Genomic DNA, 21,584 nt, shown 5'->3' on the forward strand with positions numbered 1-21,584 from the left:
GAGCGGGAGCAGGGAACAGTGACTTGGCATCATCTATCTTAGCTCTTCACCACCAATGCAATTGAAATGTGATCTGGCGTAGTACAAGATGTGAAATGCCTAGAAGCCTTGCAAGCATGTCTGTTAATGGTTACAATCAGACCTGATCTATCCATGCAAAATGTAATTAAGCTATTACCATACGTGCTGGGACTTGTAAATGATTTTGTTGCTTGTTGCCATATGAGGAACAGGAGTGATGAAGTAAGAATACAAGTACCAAGAACGTACTAAGCAAGCTGTGGCTACCTTTGCTGCTGCTGTCCTTCCAATTTTCAGAAGACAAAAAAAAGTACAATCCACAGGCTGATTTCTAGCACAGGCAATGCTAATCTACATGGGTTCTTCCTCTGTCATATAGAATGAACTCTAGGAAATATGGGGATCTAGGGGATGCTTCTAGGAGTAAAGTCATGAAACAAACTGCAGAGGAAGTCCTGAGTTTCAGGGTTCCCTGAAAATGAGCCTCATATCTGCTGGGTCATCTCATATGCATGTTGTGCTAATGTAGCAGGTCAGTGGCTACAGAAGCGGATCTTGTGTATAAGGTCATCCGTGTCTTCATTTGTAAAGCAAGATAATTTCCTTTTTAGTTGCGGAAACTCTCTAAATACTTCCTTATTTGCTTTCCCATCTGATCTTCCCTGTTGCTTACATGATTTTACAACTTTTTAGATCTCCTGGCTTGTATTTTCTAAATTATAATGAATTAAAAATTTAAAACGGTATGTATTTACTTCTTAGTAACCACGGTCCTAACTTATACAATAGAAATCTCCACTCCCCATCGTCCATGAAATATGCCTACCTCAAGATCTTAAAAATTAGTCATTGAAAAAGCATCATTTATATTTTCCTTTTTATATGCATTTCTATCAAATAAACATTTATATTCGCTATTAAGTATTATTTCCTAAATATGGTCCCCAAAATAGATTTAAAATAAGTTTGAATGTTAATCTCTGGCATTGTGCTTACTGCCTGTCTTATTGTTAGGGAACCTTCTTCCTGAGAATTTCTGTACTTCAAATCATTTACCTATTTCATACTAATCTTTACAAGTATCTGCTGGTTTTTCTTGTACACACAGAGATACTAGCTTGTGGTGCTGTTTCTGACTGATTTATTATTCACCAGTCCTTTTATGATCCAAATAGTTCGTTTCACAGTTCTAGCTGGAAACGTGTTGAAGTTATAATGAGTCAGGTGACTCAGAAGCTGAAGAGGTTGTCAAAATTATATAAACATAATATACTCTATTTTCCAACCAGTTTTGTGAAGTGTTAACTGATACTTCTGACTAATATTTCCAAATAATTTCTACCATTTCCAGCTGCTGCAATGTCCTACACTTGCACAGTGTTTCCTGTAATGACTGTTAAAACTGGACCTGTGCTTCTGTCGTACTGATGATGACAACTTACCTTTTACATAAATCAGAAAATATTAGTGATGCTTACGTCTGTCTTTATCATTATCCAGCATTCATTCATTTACCCACTCGCTTCTGTGACTGCCAAAAAGGAAACAGTGAGTTGGCAGTAGTACTTCTTCTGCCTTTAATATTTTGAGTCTTGAGCTTTTAAGGAGTTGTGTTGACATGGCTCCATGAGCAAGCTGTGTACATTGTGTGCCATAAGCTCTCTAACAGAAGTCAAAAGCCTGTTCAGCTCCACTGGTTCTGTGGAGTTGTTCTTGACCTATGTGGTATACCAGTGTGGGAAGATGAACCTTGCTGATGCCTTCTCTCGTTGTTTATTTCCTGATTGTGTGATGTTTGGGTAAACGAGGTAGTGCTTACACTATATGCTGAAAAAAAGAAAGTAGAAATATGATGCAGGTGTTTGTTAGAGCTGTGTTTCATTGGAATTTGAGCTTCTACATTCAGTGCAAGTTTGAGGAGAGCACAGTGAAAGATAGGTATTCCTTGAATACTACCTACACTGCTACCTGATCGATCGATCGATTGATTGATTGGAATTCCACCACAGCCCTAAGTTGCCACACATTTGAATAAACAAAATGAAGTAGTAGTAAGGGGGTTGCAACAGGTAATTATAGAGCTGAACCAGTCTTAATGCTGTTAATTTACCATGCTCCTTATTAGGAGTAGTTATCCTGGGCTTGTCTAATGTTAGTCACTATGCTGCTCTCAGTACCTGATATCTGTACAGCATTGCACTGTACTGTTTAAGTCCATTTATGTATGATGGCCCTAAACCTCAATAGTTACATGAAGTGGCTTAAAAAAGAGAATTGGAGGCTTTTGACATTTTCAGTTCTCATTGATTTGTATGCATCTTCATACTTTCATGCCTCGCAGAGTGAAAAGCTCTGACTTTGCATTGAATGGATGTCCCCAGACAGGCTTTCAGAAATAATAATGCTAGAGTTAGGGGTTTCTTTTTTCTCATCACACTCACTCTGATTTCCACAAGCTCTTTCACTCCGCCAGCCTAGCTAACGTAGCCAATAACACAACACAGTGTTTTAACCCTTAGCTATCTGATAAATTCGTTAAACAAAATACTCCTGAAACTATAGCTCTCTCTTGCACTTAAGCACTGCTGTTTGGTCCTGGGTGCCCCAAGAGTTGTTAGGCGTGTATCTGCATCCTTTTCATGGAAATGGGCAAAGGAGGGAAAGATGCAAAAGAATTCCTCCAATATGTTGGTCAGTATAGTCATACACAGATATCTGGAAACCTCAGTGCTGAGTCCCCAACCCAGAATTTGCTTTAAAAAAATAGATCCTTTTATGAAGTAGGGGATGGTTGGTTTTTATTTGGCTTTAGCTGTCTAAGCCATTTTGATGTTCATATTTTCATGTTCTCGAGCTTATTTATCTTCACTACAGGGTCGAAAAATGACTGAGTAGACAAAGATTTTCATATAAATGCTTGTTCCCAGGAGGTGGACCTTTTAGCTAAATGCCAGATATCATCCATAATTAATTTGTAGGAGCTGACGATATTATCTGTTTGTCAAACTGATGTATATTCTGAGTGAAAGAGGAGTACTTCGAATAAAAGAGTGTTTTGCCCAGTGTCCAGCTATTGAGTATTGTGGGATGTTATCAATAAACTTACGTTAAAAGCATTGAAGTAAATCAGGTCTTGTGGATTGTAGCTATTGGGGGGCACTTTCAGACCTTCACTGCCCAGGATCTCCAGGCTGAGATACTGCCTGCAGTGTAACTAGTAGTAAAATGCCATGAGTCTGCAGTGATGTACAATCATGGTTGTGTTAAGAAAAATAATGCTGACCCATAGTTTGCATTCACTTGTGATACAAGTACAGTCTGCATCAGATTTTTGCTGGTTTTGCAGGAACAGTATGTTACTTACCAGGGTGTAAAGCCTTGATCCAAATAAGACATTTGAACCTCTGCCTCCTGGGACTGGCAGGGAAGGTGTACTGCTGTATATGAAAGTCCCCTAAGTTTTCTCCAGGCTGATGAACATAAAGAAGGACTACAGAGCCCTGGGAGAGGTGGTTAGGGGCTCTGGAGCTCAGGCTGTCTTTTCATCAATTCTCCAGGATACAGGGGGAGATGTTAAAAAAGCTAGGAGGATTGGCCAGGTTAATAAATGGTTAAAAGGGTGGTGCCATAGTCAGGGGTTTGGGTGTTTTGAATACGGGACCCAAGTTAGTAGGCCAGGTCTACTGAGGGCTGGTGGAGCTGATCTGACGAAGAAGAGGAAGAGCGGTTTTGGTAGGAGGCTTGCCAGGCTGGTCAAGAAAGCTTTAAACTAGATGTGTTGGGGGAGGGGGGCATCATTCCATCCCAACACACCCAGTCAGTTGCCAGCACCTATAATAAATGCTCAGAGCAATGCAGAGATATTCCAGCCGCTCCAGCCAATGAGCCGGCTTCATTTGGAGCTCGGCTCAGATGCCTCTATACAAATGCCCGTAGCATGGGGAACAAACAAGAGGAATTAGAGATGTGTGCACATCTACAGGGGTATGATATAATAGGCATCACAGAAACATGGTGGAATGGCTCCTACGACTGGAGTGTTGGAATGGAAGGTTACAGGCTCTATAGAAAAGACAGGCCTGGCAGGTGGGGAGGGGGAGTTGCTATTTATGTTAGAGATAGTCTGGAGAGTATGGAACTCTGTCTGGGGACGGGTGAGCAGTCAACAGAAAGTTTGTGGGTCAGGGTTAAAGGGAGAGCAGCGATGGGGGACATTATTGTGGGGATCTGTTACAGACCGCCTGATCAAGAGGAATCTGTGGATGAAGTGCTCTATAGGCAGATAGGAACAGCCTCAAGCTCACAGGCACTTGTTCTTATGGGAGACTTCAACCACCCTGACATCTGTTGGAGTGAAGGTACAGCCCGGCACAAGCAATCCAGGAGGTTCCTCGATTGTGTGGAAGATAACTTCCTTCTGCAAGTAATAGAGTAGCCGACAAGGAGAGGTGCCATGCTTGACCTCGTGCTCACCAACAGGGAAGGGCTGGTTGGAAATGTGACGCTCCAGGGCAGCCTTGGTTGTAGTGACCACAAGATGGTCGAGTTCGAGATCCTCGGGACAGTGAGAAGAGCATGCAGCAAGCTCACTGCCCTGGACTTCAAGAGAGCAGACTTTGGCCTCTTCAGGAACCTGCTTAGGAAGGTTCCATGGGACACAGCCCTAGAGGGCAGGGGGGCCCAAGACTGTTGGTTGTTATTCAAGGATCACCTGCTCCAAGCTCAGGAGTGTTGCATCCCAACTAGAAGGAAATGCAGCAGGAGGGCCAGGAGACCTCCTTGGATGGATAAGGAGCTGCTCAGGAAAATTCAAAGGAAAAAAGAGGCTTATAGAAGGTGGAAGCGGGGACAGGTGGCCTGGGAAGAATACAGGGATGCTGTCTGGGAAGCTAGGGACCAGGTGAGGAAGGCTAAGGCCCAGTTAGAATTGACCTTGGCTAGGGATGTTAAGGATAATAGGAAGGGATTCTATAGGTACGTAGCGAATAAAAGACAGACTAGGGACAACGTAGGCCCCCTTCAGAAGCTATCAGGAGAACTGGCTACCCTGGATTTGGAGAAGGCTCAGGTTCTTAATGACTTCTTTGCCTCGGTCTTCACTGGCAAAAGCTCTGACTGCACCACCCAAGTCTTGGAAGGCGAACGCAGGAACTGTGAGAATGAAGACCCTAGGACCACTGTAGGAGAGGATCTGGTTAGAGACCATCTTAAAAACCTAAATGTACACAAGTCCATGGGACCTGACGGAATCCACCCGCAGGTCCTGAAGGAGCAGGAAAATGAAGTTGCTAGGCCACTGGCCATCATATTTGAAAAGTCATGGCAGTCAGGTGAAGTTCCTGATGACTGGAAAAAGGGAAATATAACCCTCATTTTCAAGAAGGGGAAAATGGATAACCCAGGGAATTACAGACCAGTCAGTCTCACCTCTGTGCCTGGCAAACTCTTGGAGCAGATTCTCCTGGAAGACATGCTAAGGCACATGAAAAACAAGGAGGTGGTTGGTGACAGCCAGCATGGCTTCACTAAGGGGAAATCCTGCCTGACCAATTTGGTGGCCTTCTATGATGGGGCTACGAAACTGATGGACAGCGGCAGAGAAGTTGACGTCATCTACCTGGACTTGTGCAAAGCCTTTGACACTGTCCTACATGACATCCTTGTCTCTAAATTGGAGAGACGTCAATTTGATGGGTGGACCACTTGGTGGATAAAGAACTGGCTGGATGGCCGCACGCAAAGAGTTGTGGTCAATGGCTCGATGTCTGGCTGGAGACCGGTAATGAGTGGTGTCCCTCAGGGATCGGTGTTGGGACCGGTCTTGTTCAACATCTTTGTCGGTGACATGGACAGTGGGATTGAGTGCGCCCTCAGCAAGTTTGCCGATGACACCAAGCTGTGTGGTTCGGTTGATACGCCAGAGGGAAGGGATGCCATCCAGAGGGACATCGACACGTTTGTGAGATGGGCTGATGCCAACCTTATGAAGTTTAACCATGCCAAGTGCAAGGTCCTACAGCTGGGTCGGAGCAATCCCAGGCACAGCTACAGGTTGGGCAAAGAAGAGATTCAGAGCAGTCCTGCTGAGAAGGACTTGGGGGTGTTGGTCAATGAGAAAATGACCATGAGCCGGCTTCAGTGTGCGCTCGCAGCCCAGAAAGCCAACTGTATCCTGGGCTGCATCAAGAGGAGCGTGACCAGCAGGTCAAAGGAGGTGATCCTGCCCCTCTACTCTGCTCTCGTGAGACCTCACTTGGAGTATTGTGTGCAGTTCTGGTGTCCTCAACATAAAAAGGACATGGAACTGTTGGAACAAGTCCAGAGGAGGGCCACGAGGATGATCAGGGGACTGGAGCACCTCACATATGGAGATAGGCTGAGAAAGTTGGGGCTGTTGAGCCTGGAGAAGAGAAGGCTGCGTGGAGACCTCATAGCAGCCTTCCAATGTCTGAAGGGGGCCTACAAGGATGCTGGGGAGGGACTCTTCATCAGGGACTGTAGTGACAGGACAAGGGGTAACGGGTTCAAACTTAAACAGGGGAAGTTTAGATTGGATATAAGGAGGAAGTTGTTCACTGTGAGGGTGATGAGGCACTGGAATGGGTTGCCCAGGGAGGTTGTGAATGCTCCATCCTTGGCGGTGTTCAAGGCCAGGTTGGATGAGGCCTTGGGTGACATGGTTTAGTGTGGGGTGTCCCTGCCCATGGCAGGGGGGTTGGAACTAGATGATCTCAAGGTCCTTTCCAACCCTAACTATTCTATGATTCTATGAATACCAGTTATGCTCTAGTATTAATATTCCTTGGTCCCTCCTTGCTGAAGGCCTTGGTGTATGGTATACTGGGGTAGGTGGGCCTGACTGACCACACAGCTTCTTCTCCAGTTCAGACCACAGTATCACAGTATGTTAGAGATTGGAAGGGGCCTCAAAAGATCATCTAGTCCAATCCCCCTGCCAGAGCAGGAATACCTAGATAAGGTTGCACAGGAATGCGTCCAGGCGGGTTTTGAATGTCTCCAGAGAAGGAGACTCCACAACCTCCCTGGGCAGCCTGTTCCAGTGTTCCGTCACCCTCACTGAGAAGAAGTTTCTTCTCAAGTTTAAGTGGAACCTCTTGTGTTCCAGTTTGTACCCATTACCCCTTGTCCTATCATTGTTTGCCACTGAGAAGAGCCTGGCTCCATCCTCGTGACACTCCCCCTTTATATATTTATATACACTAATAAGGTCCCCCCGCAGTCTCCTCTTCTCCAAACTATAGAGACCCAGCCCCCTCAGTCTTTCCTCATAAGGGAGATGCTCCACTCCCTTAATCATCTTAGTTGCCCTGCGCTGGACTCTCTCCAGCAGGTCCCTGTCCTTCTTGAACTGAGGGGCCCAGAACTGGACACAATATTCCAGATGCGGTCTCACCAGGGCAGAGTAGAGGGGAAGGAGGACCTCTCTCAACCTACTGACCACCCCCCTTCTAATACACCCCAGGATGCCATTGGCCTTCTTGGCCACAAGGGCACAGTGTTGGCTCATGGTCATCCTGCCGTCCACTAGGACCCCCAGGTCCCTCTCCCCTACACTACTCTCTAACAGGTCGTTCCCCAACCTATATTGGAACCTGGGGTTGTTCCTGCCCAGATGCAGGACTCTACACTTTCCCTTGTTATATTTCATCAAGTTTCTCCCTGCCCAACTCTCCAGCCTGTCCAGGTCTCGCTGGATGGCAGCACAGCCTTCTGGCGTGTCAGCCACTCCTCCCAGCTTAGTGTCATCAGCAAACTTGCTGACAGTACGCTCAATTCCCTCATCTAAATCATTGATGAATATATTAAATAATACTGGTCCCAGTACTGACCCTTGAGGCACTCCACTAGATACAGGCCTCCAACTAGACTCCGCCCCATAGACTACAACTCTCTGGCTTCTGTCCTTCAGCGAGTTCACAGTCCACCTCACTACCTGATCATCCAGACCACACTTCCTCAATTTAGCTATGAGGATGCTGTGGGAGACTGTGTCAAATGCTTTGCTGAAGTCAAGGTAGACCACATCCACCGCTCTGCCATCATCCATCCACAATGTTATTTCCTCATAAAAGGCTATGAGGTTGGTCAAGCATGACTTCCCCTTGGTAAAGCCATGTTGACTGCCCCTCATAACCCTCTTATCCTTGACATGCCTTAAGATGGCACCAAGGATAAGGTGTTCCATCACTTTCCCAGGGATGGAGGTGAGGCTGACCGGTCTATAGTTACCCGGGTCCTCCTTCTTGCCCTTTTTGAAGACTGGAGTGACATTTGCTTTCCTCCAGTCCTCAGGCACCTCTCCCGTTTCCCAAGACTTGGTAAAGATGATGGAGAGTGGTCTAGCAAGGACTTCCGCCAGTTCCCTCAGCACCCGCGGGTGCATCCCATCTGGACCCATGGATTTATGGATGTCCAGATTGCTCAACTGGTCTCTAACCCATTCCTCATCGACTAAGGCAAACTGCTCCAGTGACCTGACTTCATCTGAGGTCTCAGGAGTACAGGGCTCTTCAGGACTGCCTCTGGCAGAGTAGACAGAGACAAAGAAGGCATTCAATAACTCTGCCATCTCTGTATCTTCTGTCACCAGGGCACCCACCCCATTCACCAGTGGGCCAACCTTGCCTCTGGTGTTAGTTTTATCAGCTATGTATTTGAAAAAGCTCTTTCTGCTGTCCTTGACCCCTCTGGCCAGATTTAATTCTAAGGAGGCCTTACCATCCTAGCTGCCTTCCTACATCCTCTAGCAGCAGCCTTATATTCCTCCCGAGTGGCCAGCCCCTCCTTCCATGACCTGTAAACTCTGCTCTTCCACTTGAGCATTCCCAGCAGTTCCTTATTTAGCCACGCAGGTCTCCTGGCCCTCTTCCTTGACTTCCTACGTGTCGGGATGCTCTGCTCTTGAGCTCGGAATAAGCAATTCTTGAATGTCAACCAACTATCTTGGGCCCCTTTACCTTCAAGCAGCCTTGCCCATGGGATTTCCCCTAGCAATTGCTTGAAAAGGCCAAAGTTTGCCCTGCTAAAGTCCAGGGTTGCAATTCTACTTGCTATTGTACTGGTCCTACCACACAAGATCCTGAATTCCACCATCTCGTGGTCGCTGCAACCAAGGCAGCCCTCAACCTTTACTGCTTCGACCAGACCCTCCTTGTTAGTGAGGATGAGATCCAGCAGTGCTCCTCTCCTGGTTGGCTCATCCACCATTTGCATGAGGAAGTTATCATCCACACACTGGAGGAACCTCCTGGACTGTGGCTGGGTTGCTGTGTAGTCCTTCCAGCAAACATCAGGGAAGTTAAATCTCCCACGACGACCACGTCCTGTGACTGTGAGGCCGCTCTCAGCTGCCTGTAGAAGGCCTCATCAACTTCCTCACCCTGATCTGGTGGCCTGTAACAGACACCCACAACAGTATCGCCCCTGCCAGCCTGCCCCTTAATTCTCACCCACAGACTCTCAACTCGCTCGTCCTCTGTCCCTGGACGAACTCAGTACATTGCAGCTGCTCTCACACATAAAGAGCAACCCCACCACCCCACCTAGCTTGTGCTTTAGTTTGCTTCTGCTGACTTTTGTCCTGTTGGAGAAGAACATTTTATGTGTTCGCTTTCATATTAAACAAATTTTTCATCTTTCTGACCTTCAAAGAGAAATCACTACTGAAGTAGTGTTTATTAATGTATTAATTTGTGTTAAGAAATGCAAAATTGTTCTTACTGGAACAATTGTTTTTGAAGGTAGCTTCTTTATCTCTGAACAGTAATCCATAACAGGCTCTTGAAAAATAGTACTAATGAGAAACAGAAGAAAAGCAGTGTGAAAACTGTGTTATAAATGTTTGCTGCATGTTGTAGTCTAATGTTGGTTTTTTTCAACTGCAAGCAGAAGATTTACTGATGGGTTTCCTTGGTTATCATGTCATTCTACCTGAATGATATGTCTGTTGACCTGTGAGCATATAGTCTTTATTTTAAAGTTTTTGTGGAGCTGTCAAGTTTTTATTAAAACACAGGATGTCACTGCAGAAGCATAGGTTTAATGTGTCTTGAACAGCATCATGCCTGTGCCTTCTGTAACAGTGATCTCCCCAGCTGCTGCAGCACCTTTCTCAAATAATAAAAGTACTGCTTGGGGCTTTTTCAACCACAGATTGGAGAGGGGGGAAAACACTTAACATCAGACTTAGGTCAGTGACGCTGTGCAGACATCTGCATAGGACAGTGGTGAGAACTGAAGTATTGGTATCTTTTAAACTGTCAGTTTCAGTCTTACGAAGCCAATTTCAGTCCTGCACCAAGTTATTTCCTATCTATGGAAGGGATCGGTCAAGCTTGTGCTTTCATTTTCATAACATCCCATCACCATTGCTGCCATCACCACCCAGCAATCCTGCTCACATTTTGTATTTTCAGTACTTAAATATAACTTCTGACCCACACAGTGAAAGTCCAAGACTGGCACTGCTGCATTTAATTCACAAATGTTCCCTTCTAATAGCTAACTTTTAACAGAAGGAAGAAGTTCTTTACTGTGAGGGTGGTGAGACACTGGAACAGGTTGCCCAGAGAAGTTGTGGATGCCCCATCCCTGGCAATGTTCGAGGCCAGGTCGGAGGGGGCCTTGAGCAACCTGGTCCAGTGGAAGGTGTCCTGCCCATTGCAAGCGTGTTGGAAGTAGGTCTTTCCCAACCCAAGCCATTCTGTGATTATTTCTGAAATGAGAAATGATAAAAGAAATTCTCTTACGGCCTTAACTTGTTGTATGCAGCTGCTACAATAATAGTAGAAATGCAAGAGTACAAATATAATGGCAAAAAGTGGATTTACAGTGAGAGAAGGCAGATCCCTGAAGCTGTGACTTCAGCTGGGACAGTTTTTCCATTTAGTCAGTGGCTCTGATAGGTAACATTTCACTTCTGAAGCCTATACAAAAATAAGTAAAACCTCATACCTTTTCATTTTCATGTAACTTGCTTCCTCAAGAAAATAAGATAATGTATATGTAGTACTTGTTGCAAAGAAGCAATGTTGGTGATCAGTAAGCAAATACTGTTGAAGAAACAGCAGTGCAGGAAGAAAGAATTTGAGGATAAGAACAAAGGATAGTATTGATATGTGGAAATCCATAGCTAACACTTCAAGTCCTTTGAGCTTTTACATGTTTATTTTTCTGCTCCTGTATAAACATGGACAGAAACATTTCCCTAGCTCATCTCCTTGGGGTGGAGTGTTGATACTGGTAACTCTTTTTAATACTCTGCAGATCTCCAGGTTTTGGTACAAAACAGTAAGTACTCAGGAGAGGTCTTGATAAAAAAAAAATAAATCCATGTAAGATGCCCATATGTATTGTCAAGATCTTGGTATTTTTGTTGCAAGAAAGAAGATAAGTAAGAGGAGTCTTTCCAAACCTACCTGTACCTGACCTAAGTCTGTTTACAGTTACTCTGCTTTACTCTCTCCACTATCCAGGATTCAAGAGGACTCCTTAGCTTGTCCATTAGCTCAGTCTACGGAGTATCCTCATAATCCATTTTGACCTGGAAGTAATATGTCTACATTTACCCAGTGCTACATTTAAGCCAGGTCCTCCAGTCGTTGGGAACACTGGGCTGTGGAGAAGCATCAGGTACCTTAGTACAGAGTCAGTTTGGACCTGGCTGCAAAAGCATCCTCAGGATGCCTCTGAATACAAATTTAGCTTGCAAGCAGCAGAGCTATAGTTAGACATCACCTCATCTGAGCAAAATGAAGCTACCATACCATCCTCAATCTGTATTAAATCAGCTCAGGTATCTTCACTTCTGTGGTTTAGTTTTCCTTCTCAATCAATAATCTGCCTTTGTGATAGGGAGTTAAGAAATATCTCTAGTGAATGCATCAAGAGAGGATAAGTCAATTCTAGGTGTGGGGTCAACGTAGACAGGTTAAAACATGTTAAACATTGTGTGATTACTGTCATTGACGTATGAAGTTGCATGATAATGTGTGTTTATCAATTTAAATAGTTCTACAGTAACACAGGATACAAACATTCTCAACAATGTTGTTTCTGCAGTATTGAGAGATCCCCAGTGTCATAAGGGGTAATTCTCAAGAGTTAGCTGTTGGCTGTCTCAAAAGCATAAAGTAAACATGGTTGATTAAGCTTAGTCACTGTTACTTACTCACTCATCTTCCCTTTTTCTTCTTTCTTCCCCTTATAAGTAGCTGCCCCTTACTAGTCATGGGCAGATAACCTTTAGGGAGGTCAAGAAATGTGTATGCTGTGCCTGCAGTTGAGTAAAAAGGACTTTGAGACTAATTTACACTGTGTTATCAGTAATAATGTAGAGAATATAAGAAGCAGTTTCTGTTGTGTTTGGTGCTATGATGATGGTGTTGAATCTGCTTTTGTGAAATCACCAGGCTCAGTGAGAAGGGCCAGCCTTTCTTGCAAGCAGCACCCTTGGGTTTTTGAGCTTCTTTGGCTACAATATGTAACGTGGGAACTAAAAATGGTGACAGTGTAAGTCAAATTAATGTGGCAATGATGGGAATTGACTCCTGGCTAACCTTTGGAGCTCATGCTCAGCCCCACTTGACAGTGTACTTCTGGCAGCTCTGTGGTCAGCATTGGGGTTTCCTCTACAGTTTCACAGCTACAGTATTGGGTGGGAGGCAGCAATAACAACAGATGAAAATAACAAAGATAGAGGAGTTTGTTGCTGTTATTAGCAGATAATCTGATTATAGGAGTGTTTTGCTTTTAAATGACAGTGAAACTAGATGTTTAGAGGATGGCAAACATGATTTGTTAATAACAAATCTGATTTAAATTCTGGGGGTGATTATTCATCATGCTATAGCTGTATACGGGTGAGCCACTTTTTGCTGAATCACTGAATGGTGTGTCTCCCAGCAGCAGTGTTTAGGGGTTTCCCATATGACAAGTGGGAAACCGCTAGTAGTGTTCAAGGAGAAAGCTGGCCTACAACATACTAACCTTTGAAACTGGGACACGTTGGCACAGCATGATCTAGTGATCCAAACAGGTGACAGGCAGTGAAGCCCTAGGAAATTTGTATCGTGTTCTGCCTCATAGTTCCTTGTATGAGGTAGAGTGATTAATCTGTCTTCCTTGTGCTCCATTATGCACTTCTGTAAAACGAGATGTAATGATGCATTTACTTCATAAGGCTGTTGTGAAATTTAAAGAATGAGGATTAATCTTGCAGTGTGAATAGGATTCCCTGCTCTCCCAGCTTCTCCCAGTGTTTGATCTCCATTAAATTCTGCAGAATTATGAATGTGGGTCACTGCAAAACAATTTCCAGGAAATTGTATAGAAAAGTTCCCTTCTGATGGGAAACTGTTAATATTATTCTCACCTGAAGAGTGGTTCTTTAAGGTATAACTTGCTGATTTTTAAAATGCTCCCAGTTACAGCATTTTCAGTTGCTTTATTTCATTGCAAAGCTTGGACTTTTTACATGATATGAGGAGTTCAACATCAGCATGATCCTGCGGAGTAAGCATTCTCTGTCCTACTGCTCTGCCTCTCCACCTCTTTTTGTTTCCAGCTCCTCTGATCCAGAGGCTCCTGCCCTGGTGTGTGATTGTGCCATGGTCTAGTTGACAACATGGCCCAATAAATGGATTGTATCTGCACAACGGGGGGAGAGGGGGAAATTTTGTGCTGATTTTGTAATCCTCTTTCTCAGGAAGATAAATAGCGTAGGGAATGTGTGTATATTGTATATGTTGTGTAGTTTTTAATGCTTTATACAGATTGGATTTTAATTTCCCTGATGTTTGCTGGAAGGACTACACAGCAACCCAGCCACAGTCCAGGAGGTTCCTCCAGTGTGTGGATGATAACTTCCTCATGCAAATGGTGGATGAGCCAACCAGGAGAGGAGCGCTGCTGGATCTCATCCTCACTAACAAGGAGGGTCTGGTCGAAGCAGTAAAGGTTGAGGGCTGCCTTGGTTGCAGCGACCACGAGATGGTGGAATTCAGGATCTTGTGTGGTAGGACCAGTACAATAGCAAGTAGAATTGCAACCCTGGACTTTAGCAGGGCAAACTTTGGCCTTTTCAAGCAATTGCTAGGGGAAATCCCATGGGCAAGGCTGCTTGAAGGTAAAGGGGCCCAAGATAGTTGGTTGACATTCAAGAATTGCTTATTCCAAGCTCAAGAGCGGAGCATCCCGACACGTAGGAAGTCAAGGAAGAGGGCCAGGAGACCTGCGTGGCTACATAAGGAACTGCTGGGTATGCTCAAGTGGAAGAGGAGAGTTTATAGGTCATGGAAGGAGGGGCTGGCCACTCGGGAGGAATATAAGGCTGCTGCTAGAAGCTGTAGGAAGGCAGCTAGGATGGTAAGGCCTCCTTAGAATTAAATCTGGCCAGAGGGGTCAAGGACAACAGAAAGAGCTTTTTCAAATACATAGCTGATAAAACTAACACCAGAGGCAAGGTTGGCCCACTGGTGAATGGGATGGGTGCCCTGGTGACAGAAGATACAGAGATGGCAGAGTTATTGAATGCCTTCTTTGTCTCTGTCTACTCTGCCGGTGGCAGTCCTGAAGAGCCCTGTACTCCTGAGACCTCAGATGAAGTCAGGTCACTGGAGCAGTTTGCCTTAGTCGATGAGGAATGGGTTAGAGACCAGTTGAGCAATCTGGACATCCATAAATCCATGGGTCCAGATGGGATGCACCCGCGGGTGCTGAGGGAACTGGCGGAAGTCCTTGCTAGACCACTCTCCATCATCTTTACCAAGTCTTGGGAAACGGGAGAGGTGCCTGAGGACTGGAGGAAAGCAAATGTCACTCCAGTCTTCAAAAAGGGCAAGAAGGAGGACCCGGGTAACTATAGACCGGTCAGCCTCACCTCCATCCCTGGGAAAGTGATGGAACACCTTATCCTTGGTGCCATCTTAAGGCATGTCAAGGATAAGAGGGTTATGAGGGGCAGTCAACATGGCTTTACCAAGGGGAAGTCATGCTTGACCAACCTCATAGCCTTTTATGAGGAAATAACATTGTGGATGGATGATGGCAGAGCGGTGGATGTGGTCTACCTTGACTTCAGCAAAGCATTTGACACAGTCTCCCACAGCATCCTCATAGCTAAATTGAGGAAGTGTGGTCTGGATGATCAGGTAGTGAGGTGGACTGTGAACTCACTGAAGGACAGAAGCCAGAGAGTTGTAGTCTATGAGGCGGAGTCCAGTTGGAGGCCTGTATCTAGTGGAGTGCCTCAAGGGTCAGTACTGGGACCAGTATTATTTAATATATTCATCAATGATTTAGACGAGGGAATTGAGTGTACTGTCAGCAAGTTTGCTGATGACACTAAGCTGGGAGGAGTGGCTGACACGCCAGAAGGCTGTGCTGCCATCCAGCGAGACCTGGACAGGCTGGAGAGTTGGGCAGGGAGAAACTTGATGAAATATAACAAGGGAAAGTGTAGAGTCCTGCATCTGGGCAGGAACAACCCCAGGTTCCAATATAGGTTGGGGAACGACCTGTTAGAGAGTAGTGTAGGGGAGAGGGACCTGGGGGTCCTAGTGGACGGCAGGATGACCATGAGCCAACACTGTGCCCTTGTGGCCAAGAAGGCCAATGGCATCCTGGGGTGTATTAGAAGGGGGGTGGTCAGTAGGTTGAGAGAGGTCCTCCTTCCCCTCTACTCTGCCCTGGTGAGACCGCATCTGGAATATTGTGTCCAGTTCTGGGCCCCTCAGTTCAAGAAGGACAGGGACCTGCTGGAGAGAGTCCAGCGCAGGGCAACTAAGATGATTAAGGGAGTGGAGCATCTCCCTTATGAGGAAAGGCTGAGGGAGCTGGGTCTCTATAGTTTGGAGAAGAGGAGACTGCGGGGGGACCTTATTAGTGTATATAAATATATAAAGGGGGAGTGTCATGAGGATGGAGCCAGGCTCTTCTCAATGGCAAACAATGATAGGACAAGGGGTAATGGGTACAAACTGGAACACAAGAGGTTCCACTTAAACTTGAGAAGAAACTTCTTCTCAGTGAGGGTGACGGAACACTGGAACAGGCTGCCCAGGGAGGTTGTGGAGTCTCCCTCTCTGGAGACATTCAAAACCCGCCTGGACACATTCCTGTGTAACCTTATCTAGGTGTTCCTGCTCTGGCAGGGGGATTGGACTAGATGATCTTTTGAGGTCCCTTCCAATCTCTAACATACTGTGATACTGTGATACTGTGTGTTTTGAACTGATTATCCAACGGAGCATCTGATGATGTTTGCTGCCTAAATAATGTGGAACATTTAAAGGGTGCATCTACACAGAGCTTACGGCGTATAGCATGTTTGCATTGCATGGTGGCAGACAACAATTTTTAGGAAACCTTTTGAAATACCAGATTAATAAAATACTTGCACATTTTTAAGTGAGAGATCACGACTGCTGGGGTTTCGTTAGCAGTATTATGTTCAGTTTCCTCTATGACTAAAACAAGTGTTACTGTGTGTCTCATGTCTTCCTTTCTTGAGAAGCAGGCAAGGTGTGGGAGTAGACACACTCAGGAAGCCCCTCCACGTAACTTCTGTGACTCCCTTGGACTACCCCTGTTAAGCCTAAAATGAGGTTAAATGCTCTTTAGTAAAGTTGCATCAGACTAGGGAGTGTGCAGAACAAAATTATGTTTATCTTGTGAAAGCAAAAATAATTTCTATTTTCTGTGTTTTAGTTGTGTAAGTAAAGGTTTGTCTCTGTGGTAAGCAGAGGAGGGACAGTGTTCTGGTATGCTAGCAGGAGTTTCTGATTTTTTTAATGTGATTCCCATTAATTTTACTATGATTTAAGCTTATTTTGAGTTTTTCCATTGCAAAACTGTAGCTAATTTCTGCCAGCCTCCCAGAAGTACTTCATACTAGAGGACTTCACACACTGATGATATGTAGGAGAAGAAAGTCCATATGAGTAACAGGTACAAAGTACCACTAGTTGCACCCTTCAGAATGAAAGATTTAAGGGATCTGAATGCAAGCCAGTCAGGTTTTTTATAAACTTGGGAATAGCCCCAACTGACCAATCCATATCTGGAAATCCAGCTGCCTTTGTGTTGAACCATAAGTGTAATTAAAAGGTGTTTCCATGGTTTTTATTGGGGGTAAACTCCAGGAGTTCAAATCCCAGCAATTCATTGTTGACATTGCAATACCACTAGTGCAGCTACATTCCTGAGACTCTAAATAAATCATAGTGTGCTTTTAGGACTTGTTTCTTCTGTTGTACCATTCGGATGCTCTTGCTGTCAAGTTTGGTTTGGTTTTTTTTTTCACATGCTAACCTTCCCTTAATGTAGCAAAACACTAAGCAAAAAGAGAAAGTATTTTAATTTAGAATTTGTAAGGGGTTGCTTGTTCATGGTTGACTTCTCTACATGAAAATGTGTGTGGATGCAGTAGATACATTCTTAGCTTTTACTAAATTTAATGAATTTAGCTTAACAAACTTAATTCTCCTTTGATATCCCAACTATTTGCAGGACTGGGCCAGTGCATGAGAACTGGAAAATAAAAGTGACTGTAAACAAGTAAAATGGATGATCCCCTGCCCAGATGAGCCATTACAAAATTGAAAAACTGAAATTCAGTTTTTCAATTTTTAACCACCTCATTTAATAATCAAATAAATTATGTGACATAGATGAGGAGATATGTTATTACATAATATAGTTACCTTGAAAGCTTTCCAGTAACATAAAAATGGTGGCTTTTGTTTGTATCTTTCAATTCTGTGTTCCAGTAAGAATTCTGAAATGTAACTCCAAAGATTCAGGTCATGCACTGGAGACAATGCAGTTTTTATTTTTACGTGCTGTTTTATAGGCAGAAATTACTGCATTTGACCTTTTCCTGCTCACATTATGTCCTGTTTGTTTTAACCAGGGAAAAGTAGAGTGTATGCATGCATAGCTGATGTCCAGTGCGATCTCCCGCAAGCAGGAAGTCAATTCTGATAGGTACTGTTAGGCTCTTGCACTTTGCATTAGCACTGAGACCCTCTGTTTCCATGAAAACAGAGCCTTCAGTCCATCAAAGTCAATGCTGGCAACAGCAGCATATAGGTCAACAGTTAAAAGTAATGTAGAAAATCTGTCCTGTTCTCAGATCCAGATTCACAGTTAATTTGATCCATCTCCAGGTCCTTTGCAGAGAGGGGTAGTCCCAAGCTTCCTCTCCTCACCGCCTCCAGCAACATGTTCCCATCAGTCATTGCCTTTGACTCAGGTCTATCAGTTGTGTGGCTGCAGGCTCAACCCTGCAAAAATATTTTGGATCAGTGAGCTCATGGGTAGTTGTGACATTGTTAAATTGACACAACGGAAGTAGTGGGAATGTGCAACTGGAGAGAGGATTGAGTTGGACCATCCCTCTCCACTGATACTCGCAGGTAGATCAAACTAAATGCATTGTAAATTGGACCCAAGAGCTAGAAAAACAATTCTTTGTAGTCCCTGAGACAAAAGATAATGATATCAAATAATGATCAAGATCACAAATAGAAGGGAAGGAGGGAAAAGAGCAAGAGAAGGAGAAAGACAATTGGAGGTATTATAGGGAAAGGAAATAGGGGAGAGGGAAACAGCTGGAAAAAGTAGGAAGAGGGATTAGAGAAAAATCAGGAGACTGTGTATTGACAAATAATAGCGGCAAATGCTGGTAAAAATTAGGAAATGCCTTTCCCTGGTGGTTGAGCACTGTCCCTGGCCTTCAAACATGATGCTTCAGTCTTAAGAAACAGTTCTCTCTTTCTGGGCAGAATTGAAATGCCATTGCTTTGTGAACAGTCCACAGGAATAACCTGGAAGCTGAATACCAGCCGAACTGGGTGAAGCAGAGAGGGAATGCTGCAGGCACAAGTGCTGGTCCTGAGAAGCATTTATTGCCAAACAGGCATATCCCTGGGTCTGGTGAGAAGTCCCTCTGAAGAGAAGCTGGTGCAGCAGTGAATTTGCCACCTCAGGATGTTGGTTCATAAGTGGGAGGCTGGTGTGGATGTGGCTTTCATAAACCCTTAATCCTGAGGCCGCAGATTTCGTTTCATTACTGCTGCTTCCTCACAGGGCAGCCCAGATCACATGTAGTTCTCCAATTTCGACAACAGGTGGGGCTGGAAAAGCAGGATGATTTAGAGCTTGGTCCTCCTCCCACACCAACAAAGGTTTCAGTGCTGAATCATTTCCAGAAGTAGGTATTACCTAAATCCCAATGTGATTCAGTTCCCTTGGCTGACTGTGAATTTCTGAAATCTCCATACAACTCTTCCTGAGTTCATTCATGTAATTTAAGCCGTAAGAGCTGGGAAAAGTTTATAATAGCAATGCATTTTCTCTGTGGTTAAGAGCAGCTTCCTACAGTGAATTGGTTTGTTGGGTTTTTTTCTTTGTCATTAGGGATTTAAATTAGTTATCTGCTTCATTCGTATTGCAGTTAAGAATTGTGGGAAATGGGGGTATGGTAGAAGTCCCACTAACTGAGACACAGATGTGAAATTGTTTCCTGTCACTCTGTTTTTACGGCTAATAAAATCTTTGGTTTTGCTTTGTTTTCTGCAGCTCTTTAATGCTGTCAGCTACCTGGCAAAAAATAATACCCGCTTGCTTGTGCTGGGCCGCAAACACATGCTGATTAACTCTTCAAATTGGAAAAGAGAGATTATGGAGGAGATGCAGAATAAGGCAGACTTCTTCTTTGCTGAAAATATGTAAGTTGAAGAAAACGATGTAATGGAGACCAACACCTGATTTATGTGGATTTTCCTGTAGTTTTTATTACCATTACCAGTATCTCCAGCTCTCTGTGTGTGAAAGAGAAACATCATATCCCTTACTATACTTTCTTCAAAAATCAATACAGATTAAAAGTTGCATTATGAAGAATGTCACCGCTTAGAATCGTGTAAACTGTATGGTTTATTAGGATTTGTAACCATTACAACCACTGCCAAGAAAACAGTGGCCTAAACTTACAGAATACCTGATAGCATCGGTGTACAGTTGTGGTCAGCTGTGTAAGCCCTGCAAGGAGAAGAGATGAAATTTGTGTTTGGCTACTATTGGTTGGTAGTCCAGGAGCACGGAGAGTCTGGAGCGCTGACTTCCTTGCTCCTCCTAGAGGAGACTATTTCTGTGGATGGAAATAGACTCTCTGCCTCACTAATTTAGGAAGTGTGACCCCTTGCTCTTGTCTAGTCAAGCTGTCCTTGTCTCTAAACTAGGTGATTGCCTCTAGCCCAGTGTTCCCTCTCCATGCCCTGCCTTCCTCCTATGAGTCGCAGTTTTCCTTCAGTTTCAGCTTCACCTAGTTTCCATCTGAGTTGGGCCCAGTTAATCCTTAACCTATCTTTGCCATTTCTTTTGTCATCCTAGTTTCCATCACTTCTGACCAAATTCCTTGTTCCAACAGCCAGACCAAGTCTCTTGTGTCTGCCTCCTTGTTCCAGATCTGTTCTCCTTCACACCCCCCAACTCCAGTTCTAGCTCTTGTTCTCTTTGCTGTTGAATTATGTTGCTTTCTTTTCCTGCTGTCTGCGCACCAGCAAAGGGGACACTGTTACCCCACGATGGAAACTCTCACTAATCTCATCTATTACAGTAATCCACAGCAATCAAAACTGGTTTCAAGCAAAGTTCTGCTCAGCTTCTCCAGGTATAGGGCAACTCATGCCCACTACCAATGTATTTTCAGAGATTTTTCCCTAAAACTGTTTCAGTTTAATAGCAGCTAGTGTTGAATATATTTTTCAAGTAACCTTAGTACTTTTTGGAAGTATATTTACCCATATAAAGACAAAGACTCACAAAGAATCTGTGATGTTGCCTACATGACACTTTATTATCAGTTCTGGTGACTGTATTCCAGCAAAACTTTGGGGATATGCTTATGAGTTTTAGCAGTTCTGTTCCACATAGCACTGCATTAAGTTTTGTGGCAAAAGATTATACTGTTGTATGATCAGATTGTGTTAAGAGGGAAGAATGCTCTGTGTAGCATGTACTCAATATTTATTGCACTCTAACTTCTGGTGCCCTTTGGTAAGCAGTTTATTTTATCAGGGAGCTGGAATGGTGATGGGATATTCATCAGTGTTGCTGATGAATAAATATCAGATTAGCATTTCCTGCAACCACTCACTGCCTTGTGAATAACGTCTGTCTTTTCCATTTGTTTTGTTAAGCTCTGAAGATGATGCCTTCTTGTTATATGCCACTCTTCGATCAGGCAAGCATTGCAAGTTTGTCACTAGAGACTTCCTCCGGGATCACAAGGCTTGCCTTTCCGACAGCCTGACACGTCATCTGTTCCGTAAGTGGCAGCGTGGATGCCAAATAGCGTTTTCCCCTTCTGCAGAAGGAAAGCATATACATTTTTCGGTAAGTTTTCTGCTGCAGTCAGAAAGCACACAGAGCACATTCATTAAAGCTACACAATTGCAAACTCTGGAAGCAAAAAGCTTCTTGAAATTGTCTAAGAAATGGATTTGTACCAATGGGCTCAAAAAATCACTGTGTTCACA

At 44.2% G+C, this 21,584-nt stretch overlaps 1 protein-coding gene across 1 annotated transcript in view; it reads left to right on the forward strand.

The window, feature by feature from the left end:
* The window catches only part of PRORP (protein only RNase P catalytic subunit), a 56,763-nt gene that overhangs the window by 32,732 nt on the left and 2,447 nt on the right, over positions 1–21,584 (forward strand). Inside the window, exons 6-7 of the mRNA XM_080619998.1 lie at positions 19,624–19,772; positions 21,246–21,441. Of these exons, the coding sequence (XP_080476124.1) occupies positions 19,624–19,772; positions 21,246–21,441 (345 nt within the window). The remainder of the gene's footprint in view (positions 1–19,623; positions 19,773–21,245; positions 21,442–21,584) is intronic.

Source organism: Psittacula echo, assembly GCF_963264785.1.
Source record: "Psittacula echo genome assembly, chromosome: 5".
Taxonomy (NCBI): domain Eukaryota; kingdom Metazoa; phylum Chordata; class Aves; order Psittaciformes; family Psittacidae; genus Psittacula; species Psittacula echo.